At 36.3% G+C, this 26,596-nt stretch overlaps 1 protein-coding gene across 31 annotated transcripts in view; it reads left to right on the top strand.

Annotated features, from left to right (window-relative positions):
- Nucleotides 1-26,596, top strand: part of EMSY (EMSY transcriptional repressor, BRCA2 interacting) — an 89,002-nt gene that overhangs the window by 5,743 nt on the left and 56,663 nt on the right. For 9 of the 31 annotated variants that reach the window (XM_045483938.1, XM_045483937.1, XM_045483940.1 and 6 more), the window contains exons 3-9: nucleotides 2,657-2,756; nucleotides 4,348-4,422; nucleotides 5,784-5,825; nucleotides 9,347-9,522; nucleotides 11,109-11,261; nucleotides 13,825-14,084; nucleotides 22,818-23,094. In XM_045483938.1, the coding sequence (XP_045339894.1) occupies nucleotides 2,657-2,756; nucleotides 4,348-4,422; nucleotides 5,784-5,825; nucleotides 9,347-9,522; nucleotides 11,109-11,261; nucleotides 13,825-14,084; nucleotides 22,818-23,094 (1,083 nt within the window). The remainder of the gene's footprint in view (nucleotides 1-2,656; nucleotides 2,757-4,347; nucleotides 4,423-5,783; nucleotides 5,826-9,346; nucleotides 9,523-11,108; nucleotides 11,262-13,824; nucleotides 14,085-22,817; nucleotides 23,095-26,596) is intronic. The other 22 variants (XM_045483919.1, XM_045483941.1, XM_045483921.1 and 19 more) reach the window with 7 other exon arrangements.

Below are 26,596 nucleotides of genomic sequence, written 5' to 3'. Positions count from 1 at the left end.
TTTTTCCTTCCAGAGAGACCCCATGAAACATCTACATAGTATTCAGCATAGATTGAATATACAGGGTGTTTACACATGGGATAATTCAGTTGGACCAGACATTTCTGTTTAATATAGTCAACTCACTTACTCTACTATATAAAGGTCTTTTTTTGATTGTCAGAACTATGAATAACATGAACTAAATGAGGCTATTAGTTTATTATTGGTGTAGTACTTAGGATGCAGATATGCATGCCTTTATTATTTGGGTGTCCGGCATTAGGAAGTAGCAAATACTAACTAGTAGCAACTTGAATTGAGTAAGAAGATAAATGTAGTTTGGACACTTATTTCCCATCATTCAGTTTTGCTCAGGTATACTCGTCTCATAGTTTAAGACAACTATTTTATTATTATTTTTGATGCTATGGATGCTGGGGGGTTTTCTTTCATTTTGTGTGTATGTGTTTATTTATTTTTGAGAGAGAACAAGCGTGAGCAGGGGAGGGGTGAGGGTGGGGGACAAAGGATCTGAAGCAGGCTGTGCACTGACAGTAGAGAGAGCTCAATACAGGGCTTGAACTCACAAACTGCAAGATCATGACCTGAGCCAAAGTTGACACTTAACACACTTAACCGATTGAGTGAATTCTGAATTCTGTCACGTGGTTGTATTCAACTGGTAGCTTAGATGGTTGACTGGGCTCAGCTGAGATGGCTGGGCCTGTCTCTCCATGTGGCTTTTCATCCTGGGCTTCTTTGCATCTTGGTTATCTCAAGGTAGCAAGGCCCTGTGGGCAAATGCGTATTGAGCTTCTGTTTGCATCAGGTATGCTGATGTTCCACTGGCCAAGGCAAGGCACATGCCAAGCCCAGAGTCAGTGTGGGAGAGGACTATACAAAGTAGTACAACTTCCATGGAGTGTGCTGGGAGGCAGGCATGGCTTATTGGGAGCCAATGAGGAGTTTTTGGTTGTATATCTTATTTTGTCTTTTAAAAAAAATTTTTTTTAACATTTATTCATTTTTTGAGAGAGTTAGAGAGACAGAGACAGAGCATGAGCAGGGAAGGGACAGAGAGAGAGGGAGACACAGAATCTGAAGCAGGCTCCAGGCTCTGAGCTGTCAGTACAGAGCCCAATGTGGGGCTCGAACTCACAAACCGTGAGATCATGACCCAAGCCAAGGTCGAATGCTCAACCAACTGAGCCATTCAGGTGCCCCATATATATTTTTTTTCATGTTTGTTTATTTTTGAGAGAGGGAGAGAGAGATAGAGCAGGGGAGGGGCAGAGAGAGAAGGGAGACATAGAATTTGAAGCAGGCTCCAGGCTCTGACCTGTCAGCACAGAGCCTGATGCAGGGCTCGAACCCACGAATTGTGAGATCATGACCTGAGCTGAAGTCAGATGCTTAACTGATTGAGCCACCCAGGCGCCCTTGTCTTTTTTTTTTTTTTAATTTGTATATTTTGAGACAGAGACCAAGGAAGAGTAGGGGAAGCGGCAGAGAGAGAAAATCCCAAGCAGGCACCATTCCCAGTTTAAGGCTTGATCTCACAACCTTGAGATCACAGCTTGAGGACCAGGAGATCATGACCTGAGATGATATCAAGAGTCTAACAAGTGTCAGAGATTGACAGTTTCATTTCTTTTTTTTTTTTTTTTTTAATTTTTTTTTTTTTAACATTTATTTATTTTTGAGACAGAGAGAGACAGAGCATGAACGAGGGAGGGGCAGAGAGAGAGGGAGACACAGAATCGGAAGCAGGCTCCAGGCTCTGAGCCATCAGCCCAGAGCCCGACGTGGGGCTTGAACTCACGGACCGCGAGATCGTGACCTGAGCTGAAGTCGGACGCTTAACCGACCACGCCACCCAGGCGCCCCGACAGTTTCATTTCATAATGGTTGTTGTGGAAAAATAGTGAAACGAAACTGTCTGGCATTAGGGTTCAGTGTATAATATCCTTGTTGCTATAAGAGCAACTCATGTTTCCTAACTTGCCTTAGTCATTTTGATGGTAGATGCAGAGGATCTTAGATCTGGAAGATAACTTCAGAGTCTCTTCTAGATAAAGAAATTGAGGTTCAGAGATGAGAAGAGACTTGTCCAAGGTCACACAACTAGTGAGTGAGTGGTAGTGCTGGAGCCAGAATCTGGTCATTTGACTCTTGTTCTAGGAGTTTTTCTACTGGACAGTGCTCATGGTATTCTCAACCCCAGGAGGGAGGTAGAATGTAGTTTGAATTTCAGGCAGGCCTAAGGAATTGTTTTAAGGATTGGTCAGTGTAGGTACCTGTCAGTAAAGCTAAAAATTTATCTTATCAGCCTTACATCACTTGGAGCCTATTCCTAATTGTTGGTAGCATCTGAGTTAAGTGTTCTTCAGTGATAATGTGCAAGATAGTATTTACCATTGGATTTTTCTACCTAAGCATCTTATATATGTGACTTCTGTGAGATAATAACAACAGCAAAAAAATATACAAACATTATAAAAGCCACATTTTAATCTACGTTCTTAGATAGGATTTTTGAGAGGAATTTTTAAAATTTTGCATATTGATTTTTTTTTATTGATTTCTAGGTTTTTTGCCCTGAAGTTTCACTATATGTAGCCATAGTTTTAAAATATTGAAGGCCTATCTTGATAAAATAATTTTCTTCTTCTAGAATTGGAGGCATATGCTGGAGTTATCAGTGCACTTCGGGCACAGGGGGATCTCACCAAGGAAAAGAAAGATCTTCTTGGAGAACTCTCAAAAGTTCTTAGGTAAATTATCATAAAAATTTGTGAGACATGACTCTAGAAATTTCATTTTGAGGGGTTTTAGTACTTTTTACTCTCAAGTTGAAGACAGAGGTATTCAAGTTGTTGGTGCTTAGGTATCCCATCCCAGTTGTGGAGGCTTTGTTACAGAGAGTTATATAATTTATCATTTATTCTATAATCAGAAAGGGTTTAAGGCAGACAGTTTTAGGTTTGGGTCACCTGGGAAGGGGAGGTAGTTTTGACCTGGGTGAAGGAAAGAAGGGCTGGTAGCAACAAGATCTGAAGACCTAGAGTGGCCCAGTGGCATTTGTTGGGAGGGAAGAAGGAGACTTCTTAGTTGTTGTCTTAATTTAGAGAAATGGGTGGTTTTATATAGTCATAGCCCTAAGGATAGTTTACCCCCTAGCTTCCTGCTAGAATGGCACTTTAAATTTGTTAAAAAAATTCTAGTGAATGGAATTCTTAGATACCTTGTCTTGATCCATTCTGACATCTTGAGTTTTTTCAGAAAATACTCTGTTTTAATGGAAGTTACCTTTCTACATATAAAACCATTTTGTCCTATTCTTTTTTTAAATGAAAATAGGGAAGAGGCTTTTCCTATATTTAGCTGCCATTAATTTAGGGATTTAAATTTAATTTAAGTGAAATCCTTAATCTTACTGTCTTCATGTTTAACAATTTATATATTTTCTGTTTGTTGTTTATATTTCCTCGTAAATCTGCTTTCTAGCCCTTTAAATATTTTAACCCATGTTATGGATTTAGTTTAAGCAGCAAAGATTACAATTGAAGAGTGATACTCATTTTATTGAGTATTTATGAATGGAATGGGGATAACTTTTTTTTCACTTGTTTGGTGTTAACCTTACATGTATTTAATCAGGGTCAATATAAGCGCATTTTTACCGTAATGGTAACGTGAGGTAGAAGACATACAGGTGAAGTGTTGAGTAATAAGGGAGTAATGTCCTGGTGTCAAATTTCGTAGCATATAGCCACCAGAAAAAGATAGCTTATCCTGCCACTTTTGTTTCTTTATTATATTCACTGAACATAAAATTCACTGAATATGTTCACCGAACGTAGCATATAGCCACCGGAAAAAGATAGCTTATCCTGCCACTTTTGTTTCTTTATTATATTTACTAAACATAAAATTATAGACTCTTAAGCTTTAGAAAAAACTTCAGAAGACTTTCTTCCAAGTGCCAGAATCCTCTTAGTAACCACGATTAGGGGTCATTCAGTGGCTGTTTGCGTATTTAGATAACAGGAACCTCTGCTAATCTTGAACACGGTCTGACATTTCTGAGTTTTGGAAGTAATGACTTGATATCAAGCTGATTTGTCTTCCTGTGATTCCTAATTTGCAACTAATCCTGCAGTTACACCGAATCATTATGAACCCTTCCTTGTGATTTTAATTAAAGCATCTGAAGGTGTATATTAGGCCCCTGTCTATATCTTTTCACAAATCAATCTTGTCCCCACTCTTCCCCAAGCAGAATGTTGACTTAGAACATTAATAAAAGTATAGAAAAGAGCTGCCTGCTTGGCAGAGTTCTATAATGGCTATTTTTTTTCATAGCATCTCAACAGAGCGCCACCGTGCTGAAGTTCGGAGAGCAGTAAACGATGAACGGTTAACAACAATTGCACATAAGTAAGCCATTAGTCATACAACCCCTGATTTTTTATTACGTAGTATAACATAGTTTTGAAATAGTCTTCCGATTGTATAGCAGATTCCTGAGTCTTTTATCTTAATAGTAATTATTTCTGTACTCAGGGATCCTGACCATAGAGGTGTTACCTGTTTATTCACTTGGTTATGTTTTTGCATTTGGTCAGGCAAGCTTTAAGTACCGAGGTCAAATCCCACTACAGTGTAATCTCTGCATAACTAAAGGCCACCACAGTTCAGCAGATGATTCACTTAACTTGAAGCAAAGTTCAATAATAAAGTAGTATGCTCCCCTAATTCAGCAGCCCCTTAGAGGTTCTTTGTAATGGTATTTGGTATGTATATTGCTTTGTAAATAGGCATTATAAATTTTTTTATAACTGACTAATATTTCATGTATTTTGAGATTCAGAAAAAAGATAGTAAAAATTTATGTTCTGCATTTTTTAAGAATTATGAATGTATCTTACTTAGTTTACGTTAAAAAGCCAACAAAATAAAGTTATAAACAATTCTTATCAAAATTGTTTTCAGATCATTATAACTATTTGATAGATGGGGTGGAGGGTGGTAGAGGACGAAGGGCAGGGATCAAACATTAGGAGAGTGCTTATGGAGACAGTGCCTCCTACAGAATAGAGAGGAGCAGAAATTATCCTTTAAATGTTTATGCAGGATGACAGGAACATTTCATAAAATAAGATACATTAGAGTATAACTCATTTGTTTTTTATTTTTATGTCTTAATGTGAAATAAAACTAAAGGAAAAAATTCAGTGCATTTCCATAATGTGATAAATGGTATGTTTAAACCAATTGGCAGTATTTGAATTGGCCCTGTAGATCCATTAGCTTCATGTTGTGCTTTACTGTTCCTCATTTTATTTAACTTATAAAATGGGGTGCTACCTTTTTAACTGTGTAGTTTGAAGGATTAGGTATTTGAATTTTGAGATTTTTCAGTGGTAGGTATGTATGCACTGTAGAAGTTTGGAATTTTTCCACTATAGACGTTAAGTATTTAGTTGTCAGGCCAACATGGTTGAAACATTCAAATATTAATGTGTTCCTTCTTTAATTTGCTCTAAACTTTTGAATTGGGATGCTCTCAAAATAATAACTGAGCCTAGATTCTAGTTTGAGAAAGTAATAGGATGCTTATGTGCTAGATAATAAAGTAGTAAACAATCGCTTACATTCAGAGGCACTTAGAGGCAAAGCTAGTACTTTAAAAGCATTGGAACAGTATTGTGGGACAATTAGTTGTAAGTTGATGCATCAGTTTCATACTTAAAGGATAACATTTATTTAGTCTCCTTTTCCTTTTTTCCCCTTTAAAGAATGAATTTATCCTTATATTTGGGTGAAAGACCAAGTTACAGGTATGCAAATAGGTTATTATTATTTCAGGCTTTTTCTTGTATTTATTTCAAAATTGAAGCTCTCAATTATTCACGGGCACATGTTCCCATTTACGAATTAACCGTGCCCTCTGCTTTCCCTTCTCTTCCCTTCCTCCCCCTCCTAATACTGCCCACCTTTTAGCCATTTTGCTGCTTGGGAGTCCCTCTAGCCAGAGGGTGGGAAGGGAGAGGAGGTGAAAATTGTAATTAGTCATTTTACTACTTGTTAGTTATCCTGAAAATGGTTTGGTGGAGGAATTTACAAGTATGCCAAAGTATTTTTGGATAATATGTGGATTTCTTTAATCTGTTTGACCTCTCCCTTTCCCTCCTCTCTCTATTAGCATGGATAATTGAGAGTTGGCTTTTATCTGCCTGTTTCCTTTTTTTCTCTCCTTTCTGATTTCTTTAATACATGAATTTAATTTTCTGAAGAGTTTCCTTCAGCGTATAATTTTAAGCTTCTTAGGTCTTTCCATACTCCTGTTTTAATATTTTATGCCATGGTTTTAGTTTGACTAGGTGTCGTATTTTACTTGTTGAGCCCAAGGGTCGGGGAGTGTGGATTGGTGAGGAAGGCATAGATTCCTTATTCTCGACATCTCCTCTGCCCTCTTTCCCTCAGAAGTAGCACCAGAACCTAGATCCAAAGATTATTTATAGGAAGTCTTCATACCCTGAGCCTGAAAAAAGCAACTGGAGCCCAAGAGGGATGCATCTGAACTGACTGCATTCCCTTTCTCCTCTCCCGTCCCTCCCCCACTCCAAACAGCAGCTTAGGCCAGAAGGAATGTGGTTGAAAGGTGAAGAGAAAGCCGAGAAGACTGAGCACAAAGGAAGTGGAAACAAAAGGAGCAGGGTGTCTGGGATCAAAGAAAAGCCTTGCTTATGGCTCCAAGTATAACACGCGTTTATTATTTGGCACCATATCATTTATTAAGTTTGGTACTCTAATCCAGTTTTGAAACATGTCAGAATGTTATAATAGCAAAGCCTGGAGTGTCAAGGGGCTCCAAAATTTTTAATTGCACCATTCTTGCCAGCATTGTCTCTAGTGTTGGAAAAAAGTGGCTGTCTGGAATTACTGTTCTCTTAAACTCCTTCCACATAAGCCAAAAACATTCATAGGATACTTTGTGAATTTCTATATGAGAGTAAGGAGTTTTTGTTGGTGCCCTACACACCACAGGATGTGAGGGCCAAGATAGTTTCATTAGTATCATGTTAGATTTCTCAGGAAAGGAGCTAGAGCAAGGTTTCTACCCTCCCTTGCCATACTTAATATAAATAGAGAAGTGATCCTTACGTTGAAACTTAGGAATTCCAGGGAAGTCCTGGAGTGAGAGTTTTACAAAAATCTGTAAAATTCAGTTTAAATGATTTGTGCAACTAATGCATATTCACACCCTCATTACTAAGCAAATAGGAATTTTTAATCTAATTCTAACATAATTTTTCACTCACTTAAAAAAAAGTTTGAGCATGATGGCATGAGTAGAAATTTGGAAGATTTCTAGATTTTTAAAAAAATTGCAGTTGTATCTTTTGCACTGCAAATTCTATCTTTTCAATAACAAATATTCATGTGTTTCAAATTACTAATCTTCCAAATTTCTGCCACCATTTAAACAATGCACCAGGTAAGTGTAGACATTATATGTGTGTAAACTCACCAAGCAAATTTACTGGTGATATTCTAATAAAATGATACCAAAAGAGGAGTAAGCCAAGAAAATGCTAAATAGTTCTTAGAATTTTTCCTTTGACAGTCAGTGTCGCCCATTTCGGTTTCTCTTATTTATACCATTCTCTGTTTCAGAACTACTGTCAAATTGGAGATTATGCAGACAATAAATTGCATTATATAACAAATTTGTGGAGTTAATTGGGATCTTAGGAATTCCTCTTTCCCTTGTTTTATTAGGTAGGATTATGTTAAACACTTTGCAGATTTCTTGTAGTAGTAACCCAACTAGATTCATCAACTACTAGAGATTCCTTTCTGAACTGAATGTAAATCTTTCTCAAGTTGTAATTTATTTGTTCCATTTGGTGAAGGTTGGTAGTAATTAGACAACAGTGCTCGATTAGTATAAGTCAAAGCAAATGTTAGGCATAAAACCCTTTTGAAAAATTGTGTACCTTCTACTTGTTGTATGGCAAGTAATGTCAGTAGTGTGATGTATGCTTGTTGAAGGAAACGTTTAGTGGCTGTGTGACCTTAGGGAAGTTATTTAACCTCTCAGTGATTCAATTTCCCCATCCACAAAAATGGAGATAATAATTGCCAATTTATTGAGAGAATTATATGAGTTAATGCATAGAAAATGTTTAAAGCAATGCCTGACATGGAGTAAGTGCTTAGTTGATGTTAACTACCACCACTACCACCACCACCATCATCATCATCATCATCATCCCATTATGGGCTTTTGTGTATGCTGTCTAAATATGAAGAATCAGTGGACATTCAGACTCTTAAGCCCTAGATTGGGTTATAGAATCTTTGGTTTGGAAAAGGTGCAGAAATATTTCTGACTTAGTAAAGAGATTGATTAATTGATTCTGGGTGAATTTTAAACCTTGACACTAATCACTAGGAGAAGTGACACAACTACTTTTTGTGGAGTCAAATCAAGAGAAGTGACACAACTGTCCTTTTGTATTTCAACCATATTTAAATTGGATTCCTGGGATAAAATTTGCTCAAGAAGTTTAGAGTGGAGAAACAGAATAGTGTCTGCTTAGGGGTATAGTTCAATGGCTTCAAATACTTCTTAGAGTGAAGAGTGGTATAAGTAAAATTAAAATAGTGACAGGTTTCTTCCAGTAACCTCAGATCTAGTCTGTTTTTTAACAGGAAGCATACTAATATAACACATTGACAGTGATACATGCAGTGATATATAGATATATAGATATATATCCATATATATATGTATATATGCACATAGTCCTTTTCTATCCCTCCATACTTGGTCTCCCTCGTTTACTGCCTCAGTTTCCCTTGTTTGAAAGCCTTAGAACCTCTGGCCATGCAGGCAGTTAGATAATTTTGCAAAGGTTCAGTGAATTCTATCCTTAATTGTTAAGGAAAATCTGATTTTAAAAATAAATTAGTACGTTTTACCTTTTTAGTTGAATTACAAAATTAAGTTCTAAAAGTTAGTAGATACACTAGTTTTCGTTAGCAATACCAGATTTAAACTAATGAAAATGATGTCAGTATTTAGAAGGCATAGGAAAATTTTTCATAGTTTCATTTGTGTTCATTCTAAGATTCAGATAATAGAATAAAATGTGTAAAAACTTAAGTGTATGTGAAATCCCTTGAATTCTAATAATTATCCATAATTTTGATTTTGCTTGCTTAAAGTTAAGCCTTTCCTATTCACTCAGGATACTTTTGATAATTTCAAAACTTATATTTGTTTGAGAAAATAGTTGATTCATTTTTAGTGATTGAGAACCCTTGTAGCAGCGTTTTCTTTTTTGTTTAGTATGTCTGGACCTAATAGCTCTTCAGAATGGTCCATTGAAGGTCGTCGATTGGTCCCACTGATGCCCCGGTTGGTTCCCCAAACCGCCTTCACTGTAACAGCTAATGCTGTTGCCAATGCAGCTATCCAGCACAATGCATCTCTTCCAGTGCCTGCAGAAACAGGAAGCAAGGAAGGTGAGTAGAAAACTATTTCTGTGTGTAAAGAAGACTTTTCTCAGATTCTTCAAGAACAGTTGTCTTGATTTTCATCTGTTTTTAATCCCACTGTATGAAGCTTGAAAAACATAGTGAGCAACTCTTATTCTGAAACTAGAAACTGCCAAGTTTTTAGTTCAGCGAAAAAAAAATCTCTTGTTTGTTCAAAATGTGAATTATATTAATAACAAAATTGCAAAAAGCCTTCTTGGAATGAATTCTTGATATCAGTGTGTCTTGTTAGAAGTGGATAAAAGAGCTTGATGGGTGACATGGAAAATAAATGATAGAAGTCATTTACCTGCTGGAGAAAGATGCCTAACTGATTACTTCGAAAATAAAACTCTGTTTTTTATCTTCGGGAATCAATGCTATTGGTGCTTCTCAGTTCTAGTCAAGGGTTCTAAATCCTTTAGGGATTGCCTGGCAGATGGAGAAGGCTTTCTCATTGTTACTTAATCTAGTAATTGGCACATGCTGTAAAAATTCTTGAATTCTCTTGAAGTCACCAAGAGTAATATTAAATTCAAGAGTGCATGTTGATTCTAGTAGCTTAGTTGTGTGTTGCTTGAAAATAACCCTGAATATGCAGTTGTCAGATTACTTTGGGGAATTGTCTTTTCTTGACTGGCAGTGGGTTTTGGAGTGGATAAGACACTCTTCATGCATGCCAGGCTCTGTTTTAGGCTGAAAGAAGCTGTATTTAGAGAGAGACAGGTATTAATATGCAACCTGGGCCTGTGTTGAGTTTGTTTCCTTTGTTGTAGGAGAGGTATCTTTCTTTTCTTCCCACTTTTACTTTTTCTATCCACCTACTTTGTGGTAGAGTGAAAAGAATATAGGATTTCCAGTAGTCAAATCTGTGTTGGAGTCCTAGTTAGCCATTTCCTAGTTGTGTGATGTCCAGCAACTCTGTGAACCTTAAGGTTTCTCATCTTTAAAATGAGCATGTGTTGTGAGAATTAGTGATAATATATGGAAAGGATTTAGCATAGTGCATGGAACTCAGTAAATGGTGCCTATGAACTATTCTTGCTTGTTGTTGTTATTCAAGAAATTGACATATGATGTCATTATTGAGTTAGTGTTGCACTGCTTCAATGGCAAGGGACTAGTAAGTTGTTTTACAATAAAGTAATCTTGCCGTGGTTCCCCCCAGTAGCCAAGTTGGAAATTGCTATGGTTAGGGAAAAATTATCCATCATTGGTGCTGCTATCACTATTAAAAGGGAATACAAGTATTTGCCTATTGTCTAACTCCTTCCATGAATAAAAAATTATTTTTATTTTTCTCAGTGTAGTTTTAAACTTGATTTCTTTGTAACTGTGCTCTTCTCCATTGGCAATGTCACCTGTAGACAGCTATTAAATATTTGAGGAAAACCCAGTGAAATGATGATTTTCAGGAAAGGTTATTATACCTTTTAATTTAATGGACCTAATGGCCTCTAACTTCTGATCACATGAAAATGTTAAAATTGGCCTGCAGTAAAAAAATAATTTTTCTGTATATGCGTGGACAGTTTTGGTGAAAGTTAACAGCAAACTTTTTTATCGTTCTTCAGTAGTGGTTTGCTATTCCTACACAAGTACCACGTCAACCCCAACCTCTACCCCTGTTCCAAGTGGCAGCATAGCAACGGTTAAGTCTCCAAGACCTGCCAGTCCTGCCTCCAATGTAGTTGTCTTGCCAAGTGGAAGTACTGTTTATGTCAAAAGTAAGTGATATTCTCAGTGTTATCAGGGCCATCTTGGCTAAATGCTGCAACATAGGCTCTGATTAGATCTTCCTTCCTGGATTAAATCATCGGTCCACTGGCTATTAGCAGTGGTTAGTTTTTGAAGGTTCTAAAGAATTCCTTTCTTTACACGTGACTAGTATTTATTGCTTTTTAATCATTTCTGGGGGTTGAGAAATTACTTCTTTTTTGTTCTCTGTGGGAAATCTGCCTTGAACTGTCTTTCAAGAATTCACTTGTTTTTGATTGTCATGGAATAGAAATGGGAATGGAAACTGACAAAATGTACTTAGGTGATTTATTCAGTGTTTACTCCTATAATTGTAATCTTTGTAATGTTGTTTTAAAAATTGTTTATATAACATATCATCCAACTGTTAGATTCAGTGATACATTCTAGAGAGCCCATCTTTTATATTTCTAGTTAACTATAAGTTTTTGAAGTTTATTTGCAGTTTTTAACCTTTCGGTTCTATTCCGTGGAGCAGTTTAATGACCAGGTCATTTTTTGGTTTTAATGCCTGTTATTCCAATATTATTTTTGTTTTTGTTTTATCAACTGGAGATTATTAATATTTGATTTTCATTTTTCTCAACATAGTTATAAACTTGATTTCTTTGTAACTTTTAGATGTAGAGTTTGCTGTTTTAGGAATGATTTTAGGTCATTGTCAACCTTGTTTAAATTAAAGTCTAAAAATTGAAGGTGTGAGTTCTGTTTTATTACCAATTCCATGAGTCATGCTGTACACTTTTTTTTTTTTTTATGTCTGCTCTCTAGAGATTTTCTATGTATGTTGCAAGGTTTTACATTTCTCACTTATTTTTTTTTTAAAAAGTCTACAAAAACAGTTGAGGCTTTAGTTCATAAAGAAAAAGCTAAAAATCTGAAACTATTTTTAAGGTTATATCTGATTTCTGCAGATTTAGCCAAGGTGACTGTAAGAGATCTATTTTTTTTAATTATTCTTTTTTTTAAGTTTATTTATTTTTGATAATCTCTACACCCAACGTGGGGCTCGAACTCATGACCCTGAGATCAAGAGTCACATGTTCTTCTGACTGAGCCAGCCAGGTGACCCAAGAGCTGTTTTTTGATCATTTTTTAAAACATGGAAAGTGGGGGGCTCCTGGCTGGCTCAGTTGGGTAAGCCTCCGACTTCAGCTCAGGTCATGATCTTATAGATCTCTGCCCCTCTGCCCATCCACCACTCATGTGTTCACGTGCTCTCTCTCTCTCTCTCTTAAAAATAAATAATTAAACATTAAAAAAAACCTGAAAGTGAATCTCAAACACGAAGAAACCTTTTCACATAATATACAGTTTCAAATAATAAGAAGTTTATTGCTTTATTTTGAGAAGTCACACGAACAACATTAGTTTGAGATAGAATTATTCATTAATCTATCTTCATATGTGCAAGGCAGTGTACTAGGGAAACAAACCAATAAGTCTTAGTCATTGCCCTCTGGAAGCCCCTTAATAAGGGGAGATGTGCAGGCTGATTGGCCACATTGCCATGGGGTAAGTGAAACAGAAGGATGTGGATTAGCTTTACTTAGAGGAGTAAGGGAAAGAAAGCTTCACTGAGGAGATGGTTTGCAGGATGATAATTGTAGGATGATGAAGAGGTCATTGATGGTAGGTGGTATAATAGTAGACCAATAATATACAGAGACTCTAAATGGATAGAATGTGGTAAGGTGGCTTTGGGGAATGATGAGCAGTTTGGTGTATGAGGATTATAAAGGAGGATTATAGGAGGGCACAGGGTTGGGTGGAACAGGGTGTAGTTGACCCTTAGACAGTGTGGGGCTTAGGGGCACTGACTCCCTGTGCAGTTGAAAGTCTGCATGTAACTTGACTTCCCAAAAACTTAACTACTAATAGTTTATCGTGGGCCAGAAGTCTTACTGATAACATAAACAGTCAACTAACATGTATTTTGTGTATGTATTATAGTTTTCTTACAATATAGTAAGTTGGACAAAGAAAATGTTACTGAGAAAATGTTATGGAGGAAAAGAGAAAAATTTACAGTACTGTTATTGTATTTACTGAAAAAAAGTCCACATATTAGTGGACCTGCACAGTTCAAACCTGTGTTTGAAGGTCAACTGTATTGTGTTCTTAGAAAGATACAGAACCTTGAATGATGTAGTGATGATTTAAGTGCCTCATCTTGTAGGGAGATAAAAACTACTTAAGGATTTAAGGTAAGGCATTGGCACAATTAGATGTGAGATTCTATAACTGGCAGTAGGATGGAGGGTAGAAGTGGAGTGATTGGAAGCAAGGACACTGTTTAGGAGCTTGCTAAAATATAGGCAGGAGATAAGAAGGCCTGATAGAGCCACAGGGTTAAAGAAAGGAGGAAAGGCATTCAGAGAAAACTTCTGAGGGAAGATTGATAGGACTTACTGTTTGGGCATGAGGCAGAGGGAGAAGTCAAGGATGACTGATGACACAGAGATTTAAAATGAAGTATAAAATGCGAGGTTAGATTGTGATCTAAAAATCAAAATTTTCATTGCCTTTCAGGTGTTAGCTGTTCAGATGAAGATGAAAAACCCAGAAAACGAAGGCGAACAAATTCTTCTAGCTCGTCCCCCGTTGTCCTAAAGGAAGTTCCAAAGGCTGTTGTTCCGGTCTCAAAGACGATCACTGTGCCTGTGAGTGGCAGTCCCAAGATGAGCAACATCATGCAGAGCATTGCCAACTCCTTACCGCCCCACATGTCTCCTGTGAAAATAACCTTCACCAAACCATCAACACAGACGACAAACACAACAACACAGAAGGTATGTGGGGGAGGGAGTGTCTGTCTGCCAATTGCTGTTTCCATCTCTTTCAGGCAGTATGATTCAGATTTAACAAACATGTTCTGAGTGCTTACTATGTGCTTGGCATTATGCTGGGAATGTTTGGGTCTCTTACTTTAATTCTGCACAGAAAACTTTGGGATAGGCATTATTATTTCACTTTTTGTAGATGAGGCTCAGCGACGTCAAATGACTTGTCTAATATGACACAGCAGCTCTCATACTTCTAAGTCTTTGGTTTTATTTTATTATTATAATGCCATATGGAGACAATTAAAATATAAGATTTTTTAACCTGTGTTTGGATAATTTTACCGTTAGGAACTCAGTTTTTTCTTTGCCAGAGTAACAAAGTTGTCAGAATTGGGTGTTTCATAGAAGAAGGGAAGGATATGATTACGTGATTATTGTTGCTTTGTTTTTTTATTCTTTGTATGCTAAGGTTAGTTCTTTCCTAAACTCTTCTCAGTATGTTCAGATCATCAGAATTCTCAGTTTTATGTTACTAGAACCCTCTCACTTTCCACACTGACCTGGATGCTGACGGCACCTTAGGCTTGTTGCACACCTGGGATTCCCCTTCACCATCATTCTGATCTTCCTCCTTCGTTTATTTATGCATTTGCTGGAACATCCTCTGGTAGCTTCTTGGTATATGGGTGGATGGAAGGTAAACTTTTTGAGACCTTGCATTGGTGGACTGAAAAGTTCTTTATTTTACTCTCCCACTTTCTTGATCGCTTAAAGCATTTTTTAGGCTGGAGGTAATTTTTCCTGAGAATTTTGAAGATATTGCTCCATTGGCTGTTGGCTTCAGTACTGTTTTTGAGAAGCCCCAATGGCATTCTAATATCCTCTTTTTCTCTTTGAAAACTCTTGGTAACTTTCAGAGTTCTGAAATTTCAAGGTAATTTTCCTCAGTGTGAGTCTTTATTTTATCCATTGGGTTGCACATTCAGTGGTTGCTTTCACTCTAGATACTCATGTCCTTCAGTTCTGGGAAATTTCTTGAATTATTTCCTAGGTTTTTCTATGTTCTTTCTTTGTGGATCATCTATTCAGGATGTTGAAACTGCCTGGATTGATCCTTTTTAGCTTTCGTATCTTTTCTCATTCCCATTTTCCATTTTTTTTTCCTGCTATAATATACTATTTAAAAAGTCCTGGATTTGGGGGCACTTGGGTGGCTCAGTTGGTTGAGCGTCCAACTTCAGCTTAGGTCATGATCTCACAGTTCATGAGTTCAAGCCCTGTGTTGGGCTCACTGCTGTCAATGCAGAGCCTGCTTTGGATCCTCTGTCCCCCTCTGTCTCTGCCCCTTCCCCACTTGTGCTCTCTCTCAAAAATGAATAAACATTTAAAAAAAAAAAATAAAAGCCTGGATTTTGGAACTAGACTTTCTGAGTTTGAATCCCAGTTTTTGCCACTTACTAGTTTTGTGACTGTGGAAAACTAAATTCTGGAATTAAGTTTTCTCATTTGAAAAATAGGGAAAACAATATAGGGTTTTGGGGTATAAATAAGATAATAAATGTAAAACTGTTAGAATAGAGCCTAGCACATAGTAAATGCTCTGTAAGTATTATTTTCTTTATCCTTTAATGTCATCCTTCACTACTTCTCTGGATTTGTCAATTTTGTGGTCATACTTTAAATTTCTAGTAGCTCTTATTCTCTGGAAGTTCCTTTTTTTTTTTTTTTTTTTTTTAAATAGCATCCTATTCTTTCATAAAATCACTATATTCTGATGATATTCATGACTTTTTTTCTTGATGTTTTATTCTTTCATGTTTTCTCTCTTACCTGTAAGTTTATTTATTTGTTTTGATCTCTGTTTCATTTCAGAAATAAATGCTGGCTGTCTTCTTGTATATGATCGTGGGTGCTAAAAATTGACAGAAAGCTGTATGTGTAGGGTGGGGCATGTTGGCTGGTGATTTTCATTGTAGGTTGAGCTAGCTCGGCTGTTGTGTTGAGAAAAACCCACTACCCTTTTACCTCTATCAGTTATCACTCTCAGTAGGGCATTTTCATGGACTAGTCAGATTTCCTCAGAGAAGAATTTTCCAGTCTCCTTTCTAAAGTAGTGGTAAGCCAGTCTGCCAGGATTTGGGGAGTAAATGGAGGGACTGGGCTGGATAGTCTCACCATTCAGTATATAGACTTTAAGAACACCTCTGTTTGTAGCACAGCACTCACCCCCCGCCCTCTACCCCCCAGCCCAGTATTCTAAGATTCCCTTGGATTGAATCTCTCCCTCAAGAGAGTAAATTCCTAGTCTTCCTTTAGGATGGGGGAGGATAGCTGTGGATCTAAATGCTGCCTAAATAGATTTTCAACTAATTTTCCTCTCTCTAGTGCCACTTTTATTCCCACGTAAAACGTATCTCGTGCTCTGGGGCGCTTGGGTGACTCAATCAGTTAAGTCTCCAACTCTTGATCTCAGCTAGGGCATTGATCATCTCAGGGTCGTGAGTTCAAGCCCCGTGTTGGGTTGGGCTCCACACTGGGCGTGAAGTCTACTTTAAAAAAAAAAAAAAGGACTTATCTGCTCTCTATTCCTTAATCTTTCTGGGATTCTCTAGTTTCCACCTTTGAGAGTATATTTGATTGATTACTACTTGTCTGTTTTCTAGTTTATAAAACTTCACAGCTGTTATTTTCTTTCTGTTTTGACCTTATGGGTTTATGTGCCTCTTCCCCTTTTAAAAAATCTCTCCATAATGTCTTAGAGGCATTTTGGGGAAGGAATGGAGGTACATTCTTGTCTTCAGCAGGTGATCTTTACCACTTTTGAATCTTTAGATTCATGGTAACTTCCATTTAAAGAACCTCCTTGAATTTTCCTGGAAAGATATCATTACCTAATATATGAAAAATTATTTTCTTAGTGAACTAGAAGTGATAGTGAGCTGATCTGTGGAATATAATTCTATTTTCAGTTTTAGGATGAAGCATTATGGTATAGTGTTAAAATCAAGCAAGGATTTTTGTAGTCAAAGAGGCCTGGATTGGAACCCCAGCTCTTCCAGTATGACCTGAGATAAATTAGTCTTTCTAAATCTGTTTTCCCATCTGTAAGATGAGAATAATGCCAATCTTAAAAAGTTATTGTAAGGATTAAATGAAACTGGGTATTTTATTTTATTTTATTTTATTTTATTTTTTAAAGTTTATTTATTTCGAGAGAGCATGAGTCAGGGAGGGCGGAGAGAGAGAGGAAAAGAGAGAAAATCCCAAGCAGGCTCTGTACTGCCAGTGCAGAACCTGATGCAGAGCTTGAATCTACAAACCGTGAAATCATAACCTGAGTTGAAACCAAGAATCGGATGCTTAACTGACTGAGCCACCCAGGTGCCCTGAGACTGTATATTTTAAAGTGCAGTAATAGGTATATACTCAAAAAAATTAGGTTCCTTCCCTTGCCAGTATTTTATGTAAAGCAGTGTTTTATTTATTTGCACTGTTGAGAATGAGCTCTTCCAAAAAGTGAATTCATCAGTTAACTGAAGCTTATTCCTTAATATATAGAAATTGACTATTTTTGATAACTTTGTGAATGTTAACACTGAACATACTTTTTGCATTTGTATATGAGGACTCCAAGGTAATCCTTCTGAGTATCACTTTTCATACAATATTATAATATAGTTATTGCTTTCTGGGTTAGCCCTGTATTAAGTGTTACCAGTCTGCTATACTCTATGAGATTATAAGTCTACTTATTGTAATTTTTTACTGCCTTTTTTTTCTGGGACTTATTTTATCAGTCATTCTTCTATCTTCTCCCTTCTTATCTATTCTTTTGATTTGGTATTTGGGAAATAGTGTAGCAGAGTTATAGCTAAAATGGCACCCATTTCCCATCCATGTCTTTCTGTTCCCTTACTCTATTTTATTTTTGTTATACTTATAACTAGTTAACATCATATTACATATTTGTTCATTTTCTATTTCTCGTTAACATCATATTACATATTTGTTCATTTTCTGTTTCTTCCATAGAGTAGATGTTGTTGAGGGTAGGGACTTTATCTTGTTCATCACTGTATTCCCTAGTATTTAGAATAGTTTATGAAATATAGAAGGTCTTAATTTATGTTTGTTGAATGAATGAATGAATGAAAAAATGAATAAATAGATCTGGCTCTGCTACCTGTCTTGAGCCTCAGGTTCTTAAAAAACAAAGAATAGAACTTACTTCCTAGAGTTATCAAGATAATTACATGAGATGATTCATGGAAAGTACTTAACATAGTGTATATGATGAATGCTTAGTAAATGTCACCTAACATTACTAACTTTCCAATCTTCTTTGGTAGACATATATAAAAATACTTGTAAAAGATGGAAGGCTCACCAGTAAGTAAAGTTGGCAATTTTTTTTTGTTTATTGACTTTCTCATTATTTTTGTTTTTGCTTCTGAATTGCCAAGTGAGAATGGATAGTTGAGGTCATTAGACATATGATGCTTGTTAGAGGGCATATTTATCTCCAAAGTCCTGTATAAACCATACCATGAGATTCCAAGCTCAGAACCTTAGATTTGTCCTACTGTACCTAAAAAATAAGCATTTAAAACAAATTAAATTAAAAATAAGACTCATTCATTCCACAAATGTTTACTGAGTATCTACTATGTTCTGGAGGCAAAACTCTACTCTTTTACTTCATGTATACTCAATGCTGTTTAGTTTTGTTGCTTTTTGGACAAGCTGTGTGTGGTAGCGCTAAGAGATATTCTTTGTGATTTTGGTTTTTTTTTTTTCTTTTCCTTCTGCTGGGTAATTGGATTTCTTTGAAATCTCTGTAAGGCTGTTTTCATTATTGCATTCACCTTGGATTTGTCATAAATCCTGTGTAAGTCAACTTAGGAATTATTTTAGGTAAAGTGACTTTTATATTAAATATAATTACTTATGAATTTGTGGACTTGATTCAAATTCAAATAGGTCATATATTTTCAGGATAGACAAATTTCCACCTATGTTAATGTGGTGCCTTCATTTTAAGTATAACATTGGTACAGCACTTATATAAACAAAGCAACAAAATACAGCTTTATGCTTTCACGTGCTTGATTGATATTTTTCATTTTATCCTTAGGGTGCAAGTCCCAGCACTCTTAAGGAGTTTTTGTGAGTGCTAGAAGGTCAGTAATTTGAATTATGGCCTGAATAAACACTGTTTGGTTCACTTGGTTTCAAAATCCCTTTATTTCCCCTGTTGTAATAAGTAACTTTAAAAGTACAAGTAAATTTTCTTTAAGGTGGATCTTTAATTTTGGATAACCCTTTTTCAGATCAGAAATTAACATTCAGACTGAAATCTCAAAATATGTTTTATCATTTGTATCTATAATCTAAAACATGCTCTTAAAGACTTCTAGATTTATTTTGCTGAAATTTTGTCTTAATGTTGGAAGCCTACATGCATACTCTAATTTTAAAATGGGAAATATTTGACACAAGGGTGAATACTTCCCCTTCCCTTATCCATGACAGACATTGCTAATTGACTGTGGCATACTTTCCTGCCAAGCCTTGGTGAATCCTTATCTGTGCCACAGAGTCCTTATAAATGCTGTTCCAGAAAGCTACTACTATTAGTTCAGAATTGGCAAATATGAATCCTCATTGCCATTACCACTACAGTTGGTTTGACTGTGGTAGTAGCTGTGAGTTCTTTGGATTCTTCGGGGTATCAGAATTTGAGGGAAAGCTATGTAACATTTTTTTAATGAAACAAAAATAGAGTACATTACAATATACTTCCAGATTGAATTGATCTATAATACCTTTACTAATATCTTTTTAACATTTATTAAGTAGTAATAGTAAGCTAATAACTACTGCTTGCTGACCGCCAAATATTGACCACCTGCTATGTGCCTAGCACTATGTTAGATGCTTCACATCATTATCTCGTTCAATCCTTGTAATGATTTGCAAGGTAGGTATTATTATCCCTATTTTATAGATGAAAATTGGAGCCTAGAGATTTTAACATGTCCAGGGGCCTGCCATTTGTCAGTGGCTGCAGCAGGATTAAGCTCAGGCTCATCTGATTCTTAAACTTCTGGACTTTTTACCATATTGGTTTACTTCTTCTCAGTGTATGTGGTGGTTTATGATTGTTTTCATAATAATGCTATATAGGTATTTGCTGATCAAGTCTATGTAGAAGTATCCTAGTCAACTGTGTATAGGTGTTTGCTTGTCAAGACTTAGATATCTCTCTTGACTCGTCAAATAATTAACAAACTGCTAATGTAGTTACATCATATAATTCTCTGTGATACTGCAAATACATAATGATGATATAGTCAGAGCTTCTTTGATATGTAGGTACTGAGTACGGACATACTCAGTAAATTTTGACTGATTTAACATTGGGCCTTCTTTAGGATTAATAGGAAAATAAAAGAGAATTTCTCCCTTAATTTCTTTGGATTTTTAAAACAATTTTCTGCCCTAGGTAGGTAAAGGTAATTTTGGTGAAAGAAGAAAAAGACACTCTGCTCTGTTTTGGGTATCACCATACCACCATTATAGTCCCCCAGAATAAAACTGTGATACTATAGATTTGTAAATGATTTTTGTGTCCTCAACTGTAAAATGGGGATAATAATAGCATCCGTGTCATAGGATTTGGGGGAGATTTAAATTAGCTAGTGCACATTAGCTCTAGGAGTTCATCTTGATTTCGTTAGTTTCCTTAGGCCTACCATTTCCCTACGTCAACAAGTCCTATTGACTACCTCTGAAAATAATCTGAATGCGATCACTTCTCTTTATTTCTGCTACTAACACCCCAGTCCAAGCAGCCTCTATTATTCCTGGTCTACCGCAGTAGTTTCTTTACTAGTCTCACTGCTTCCATTCTTGCTGGAATAGCATAGCAGCTAGAATGATCTTTTAAAATATAAGTCAAATTTTGTTGTTTCCCCACTTAAAATCCCCCTATGGCTTCCTATTGTACTTAATATAAAATTTAAATCCTTTACTATGGCTTATAAATTTGATCTAGCCCCTACTTCCTTTGCCAGCCCCTCCTTACTCTATATGCTTTTTGTTACATTGGCTTTCTTTCTGTCTTTGAATACATCAAGCTGATTCTCCTTTGCTCCATCCTGTTCTTTCTCATCTGAAGTGCTTTGCCTCCCTATGTCTTAAACTTTTCCAGCCATACAGGCTAACCTTGAAGTCTCTTTCCTGCCTCTTTTTTCCCCTCCCATTTCCTGTATCAAGCTATATGAGCAAATCCTGTTGGTTTTACCTTTAAATATATTTAGAATCTGTTTCCTTTTCACCACCTCTGCAGCCAGTGATCCTCTCTTCTTGGTTTAAACCAGGAATGTCCTTATTTGTCTTCCTGTTTCTACTCCCTCTTCCCTACTGTACTTTTCATCTAGCAGATAGAGTAATAATTCTTTTTGAAAAATATTTTTGAGAACTGTTTTAGATTTACAGAAAAATTGAGAGGATAGTACAGAGAGTTCTCATATACACTGCACTCAGTTTCTACTACTCTTAACATTTTATATTAGCATGGTACATTAGTTATCATTAATGAACTAGTATTGATGCATTAAGATTAACTAAAATCCATGGTTCACTCAGATTTCTTTACCTATTGTCTTTTTTTTCTTCCAGGATACCACGGTACATTTACTTGTCATGTCTTCTTAGGTTCCTCTTGGCTGTGAAAGTTTCTCAGACTTCTCTTGTTTGGCAGTCTTGAAGAATATTGGTCAAATATTTTGTAGGATGCCCCACGACTGGAATTTGTCTGATGTTTTTCTCATGATTAGACTAGGGTTTTGGGTTTTCGGAAGGGAGACTATAGAGATAAAGTGCCATTTTCATCATAATCTACCAAGGGTATATAGTATCAACAGGAGCTTACATCCTCTAGTCCACCATGGCTTCCTTGATTCTATCTCCTGCTACTTTCTCTGTCATAAATTCTAATCCTGTTCATTAGGTCCTTGGAGTTTATTGACTATACCAAGCTTGCTTATGCCTCAGGGCCATTTTATTTGCTGCTTTCTGTGCCATTGGATGCACTTCCTCAAGGTGGCAACATTGTTTACACTCCTCCTAGTTTCTGCTCAAATATTACCTTATCAGAGAGATTTTATTGAACACTTTATAAAAAGTAACACAGTGCTCCCAATATTCTTTCTTTCCCACCCTGCTTTATTGTCTCTTCCATTTTCTACGTGACATATATTTACTTTTCTAATTTGTTTATTGTTTCCCTCCCTACTTGTTAGAATTTAGCCTCATGAAAGTATGAGCTTTGTCTGTTTTGTTCATTCCACTATCCCCAGCATCTAGAACCATGCCTGGCACATAGTAGATGCTCAACAAATATTTATAAAGGAATGATTATCCAAATTACTTTCTAGAAAGATTGTGCCCATTATACTCCCTAAGTAGTATATTGAAATGCTTATTTCACCATATCTTTACAGCATTGAATGTTGTTTTTAAAAATATTTCATTGGTAAAATTGTTTTTTCTTTTAAATACATTTTGATGATTACTAGTAAAGAAAAACTTTCATGTATTTTTAGCTGTAGATTTCTCTTTGATGAATTGTTTCTTCGTATTTCATAAGCTATTTTTGAATTATGTGTAACTATGGGCCTAGATACATTAGCAGTATAGTAGGTTCATGAAAATAACTTATTTTTCCTTCCTTAGGTTATTATAGTGACCACATCACCAAGTTCAACCTTCGTGCCCAACATTCTCTCCAAATCCCATAACTATGCAGCAGTCACTAAGCTTGTACCGACATCAGTCATTGCTTCCACAACCCAGAAGCCACCAGTGGTTATAACTGCTTCACAGTCCTCCCTGGTCAGTAGTAGCAGCAGTGGCAGCAGCAGTTCTACACCATCACCTATTCCTAGTACAGTTGCAGTAACAGCTGTGGTTTCTTCCACGCCATCAGTGGTCATGTCAACAGTAGCACAAGGTGAGTGGTGACCCACCATGTAATTCTGTCCCTGTGGTATATATGGGAATTTTGAAGAAAACCGTGTGAGTGTATTTTTCTGCTTTGGGTATGAAGGTCCCTGCTTTTATATCAGAAATTTACCACTCCTCTTTCCTTAGTTTGAGAATGTCAAGATAGTTGCTTACTATTTTCTTTTAGTAACATGCTTGCTCCAAGATATTTTTATTCACATGCATAGTACCTAGTCACCTAGGCAATTAACATTCACAAAATGTAGGTTAACTCTGTCACAACAGATTTCAAAGGCATAATAAGCAAATATCTTGAATAGAATGAAGGTTTTATTTGTTATTTATTTTAAAAGAGTTTTGTTATTTTTTGAGTAATGTCTACAACCAACGTGGGGCTTAGACTTAGAACCCTGAGATCAAGAGTCACATGCTGTACTGACTGAGCCAGCCAGGTGCCTCTAATGAAATTTTTAAAAGAAGAACTTGAAATTGCAATATTGACCTTTGAGTACCGTAGGGGTTAGAGGCACAGTTATGTACTGTATTACAGCGGAGTAAGCTAGAGAACAGAAAATGTTATTCAGAAAATCATAAGGAAAAGAAAATACATTTATCATATTATATTGTATTTATCGAAAAAAATCTATGTGTATATGGACCCAATGCGGTTCAAACCTCCGTTGTTTAAGTCAGCCATATTTTACTCAAGGTTTTTCAGAGGAACATTATGAGTAGGTTACCCAGTGATAAGAAGCAGGAGGAAGAGGATGATTTCAGGGACATGGCATTCACCTTTTCTCCAGTCTCCTAAATTTTTCTCTATTGGTGGATGATGGGAGATATTAAGGGGAACTAAGACTGAACTGAAGGACCATTGCTGCTTAATAATAGCAGAGGAAAGGAAATGTAGAAATCTCAATTCCATGTTAGCCTAAATAAGTTTGGCTCTCTTTCATATCCTTGTATTTCTCCCTATGAAAGGCAAATAGCACACTGTCAGAAATTTTCTTCTTAGTGTTAATGAATCTTAAAGTGGGGATGGGAGAGAACCATGTACCGTACAGAATTCATACCCATCATCGTAATCTCTCAAAGGGAGCACAGAAGCAATACAGAATGGGACTTAGTATTCGTTTTCATTAAGTTTTACTTGAACATTACGTACCTAAGATAGAGTGGGACTTGGAAATATCCTAGTTTATGAACTAGTAGTGAATATAAGCACTAGAATAGGAAAAACACAAGTATTTTTCATAATTGTTTTAGTAATGTTTAGTGTGTTCTGTATAACTGTGTAGGCAAGGAAGAGGCTATAATGTAGATGCAATGCAGTCAGTATTCTTTACAGCCCTAATGCTAGGATATGAAATTATCTGTCATTGTTTCCTGGCTCTAACACCTATTTAATGTCTCCATCAACAATAGGAAAATAGCAGGCTTGAAGTTTTCTTTTGTTACTTTAAGTAATTAAAAAAATTCCAACCTCTCTATTTGCACAGCAGTAAACTATAATATAGCATTATTAAAAATAGAAAGAATTTTTATACAGAAAATTTATTGAAAATGTTGGTTGCACACATGATCCAAATTCATTATTTTAAAATTTGAAGATGAGAGAAGGAAAGGCCACCTGTCTCTGCACCTGGGTGACACCTGTGTCAAAACTGTCATCCAATGATAAACATTTTTCTCTTCCAGTACTCATCACACAGTTTGCTGAAGTTTTATTGTACTGTTAGAAATATTACTGTTCTTCAAAGGAACATGTTATTTTTTTAAATAAAAGGGGTATTTCTCTTGGCTACTAATGAAATGTCTTTAGGCAAAATGAATATTCCATGCTTCTGTTTTTCACTCTGTTTTTTTCAGGTATCCTCTGAAACTCTTGGGAATTTTGGACTTCCCTGTTTTCTCTTTTGCTTCTTAGCATCCTATATCTTTTTGAGCTTCAAGTAGTCATAGGGGAGCTGGACAAGGCTTCTCAGAGATTTCTTGGAAATTCACTGAAATTCAATAGATGATGAGAGCTATAAAAGTAAACTATGTGAATGTAGATACTCAAGGATGTAGATAATCATATAGTTACATGATTCTTTTGAGCCTTTGAGATATTTAACTTACTTATTAGTGCTAAAAAGTTGTCATTTTCTTTTAAAAAAGATAAATGTTAGTGGAAGTGGTAATATACAGACTGGAGTTGTCATTCAAACTATAGGGCTTCTGTAGGGCTTCTGTAGCAGCTTCTCTGTGTGTACCTGGGAAACAAGGGCATTCAGTGTCTGCTTCTGTTGGAGACTGGAGACAGGAGACAGGCTGTTTTAGAGTTGATGTATCTGTCTCTGGTTATTCTTGTAGAGGCAGCTGGTGGTGGAGTGGGTAAGAGTTTAGTAGCAGTAACTTGGCGGGTGATTCCATGTTTATAAGTATAGAGGTGGTTCCAAAGGTAGGGAGTAGGGGGGTTGTGTATGATTGGCTTATGCTCTGGGAAGGAAAAGGAACTCCTTAATATTTATAATATGGGAATTCTGAAAATTCTTCTGATTAGAATGGTTATTTTGAGTTTGTTATCTGAAGAAAGGAAAATTTAAAACATTTTTTATTATGGAAAATTCCAGTCATATTGAAGTAGAGAGACTAGTAAAATGAACCTGCATGTGCCCATTGCCCAGCTTCAGAGATGGGCAGAATATGGTCAGTCTTGTTTCACCTGAATCCACTGTTTTTCTTCATACACCCTTGACCTGGAATGTTTGGAAGCAGATCCCAGATACTACATAAATTCAGCTATAAATTCTGATGTATCCCTAAAAAAAGATCACACTCACAGTGCTACTGTCACCTAGAATTTTTAACAGTTATTTCTTGATATAATAAAATACTCAGTTCCTCTCCTAATTTTCTTGATTATGTCATAAAAATTTTTTTTAAGTTCATTTATTCATTTTGAGAGAGACAGAGAAAGAAAGACAGAAGACAGACAGCATGAGCAGGGGAGGGGCAGAGAGAAAGGGAGACGGAGAATCCCAAGCAGGCTCTGTACTGTCAGCACAGAGCCTGAAACAGGACTCGAACTCATGAACTGTGAGATCATGACCTCAGCCGAAATCAAGAGTTGGATGCTTAACCAACTGAGCCACCCAAGCGCTCCCCACCCCCCCCCCCAAATTTTAATTGGGATCCAAACAGGGTCCACATATTGGTTGATATGGTTATGTCTTTTTTAACTTAATAAGTCTGTGTTTTGTTTTTTTTTTTTTTCCTTTGCAATTCATTTGTTGAAGAAATCGGTCATTTTTCCTGAGAGTTTCCCATAGTCTGGATTTTGCTGATATTTATCCCCATGATATGGTTCAAAAAGTTTTCCTGTTCCATGTATTTCTATAAAACTAGTAGTTAATCCAGAAGCTTGATCAGATTTAAGTCTGATTGTTTCTGGAGATGGGGGATTAAACATTTTATAAGTGGTATCGTGTACTTCCTGTTGTATCCCTTTAGGAGGCACGTAATGT

Source organism: Leopardus geoffroyi, chromosome D1 (genome assembly GCF_018350155.1).
Source record: "Leopardus geoffroyi isolate Oge1 chromosome D1, O.geoffroyi_Oge1_pat1.0, whole genome shotgun sequence".
Taxonomy (NCBI): domain Eukaryota; kingdom Metazoa; phylum Chordata; class Mammalia; order Carnivora; family Felidae; genus Leopardus; species Leopardus geoffroyi.
The sequence above is the reverse complement of the archived record's forward strand: the minus strand, read 5'-3'. Positions and strand labels throughout refer to the sequence as shown.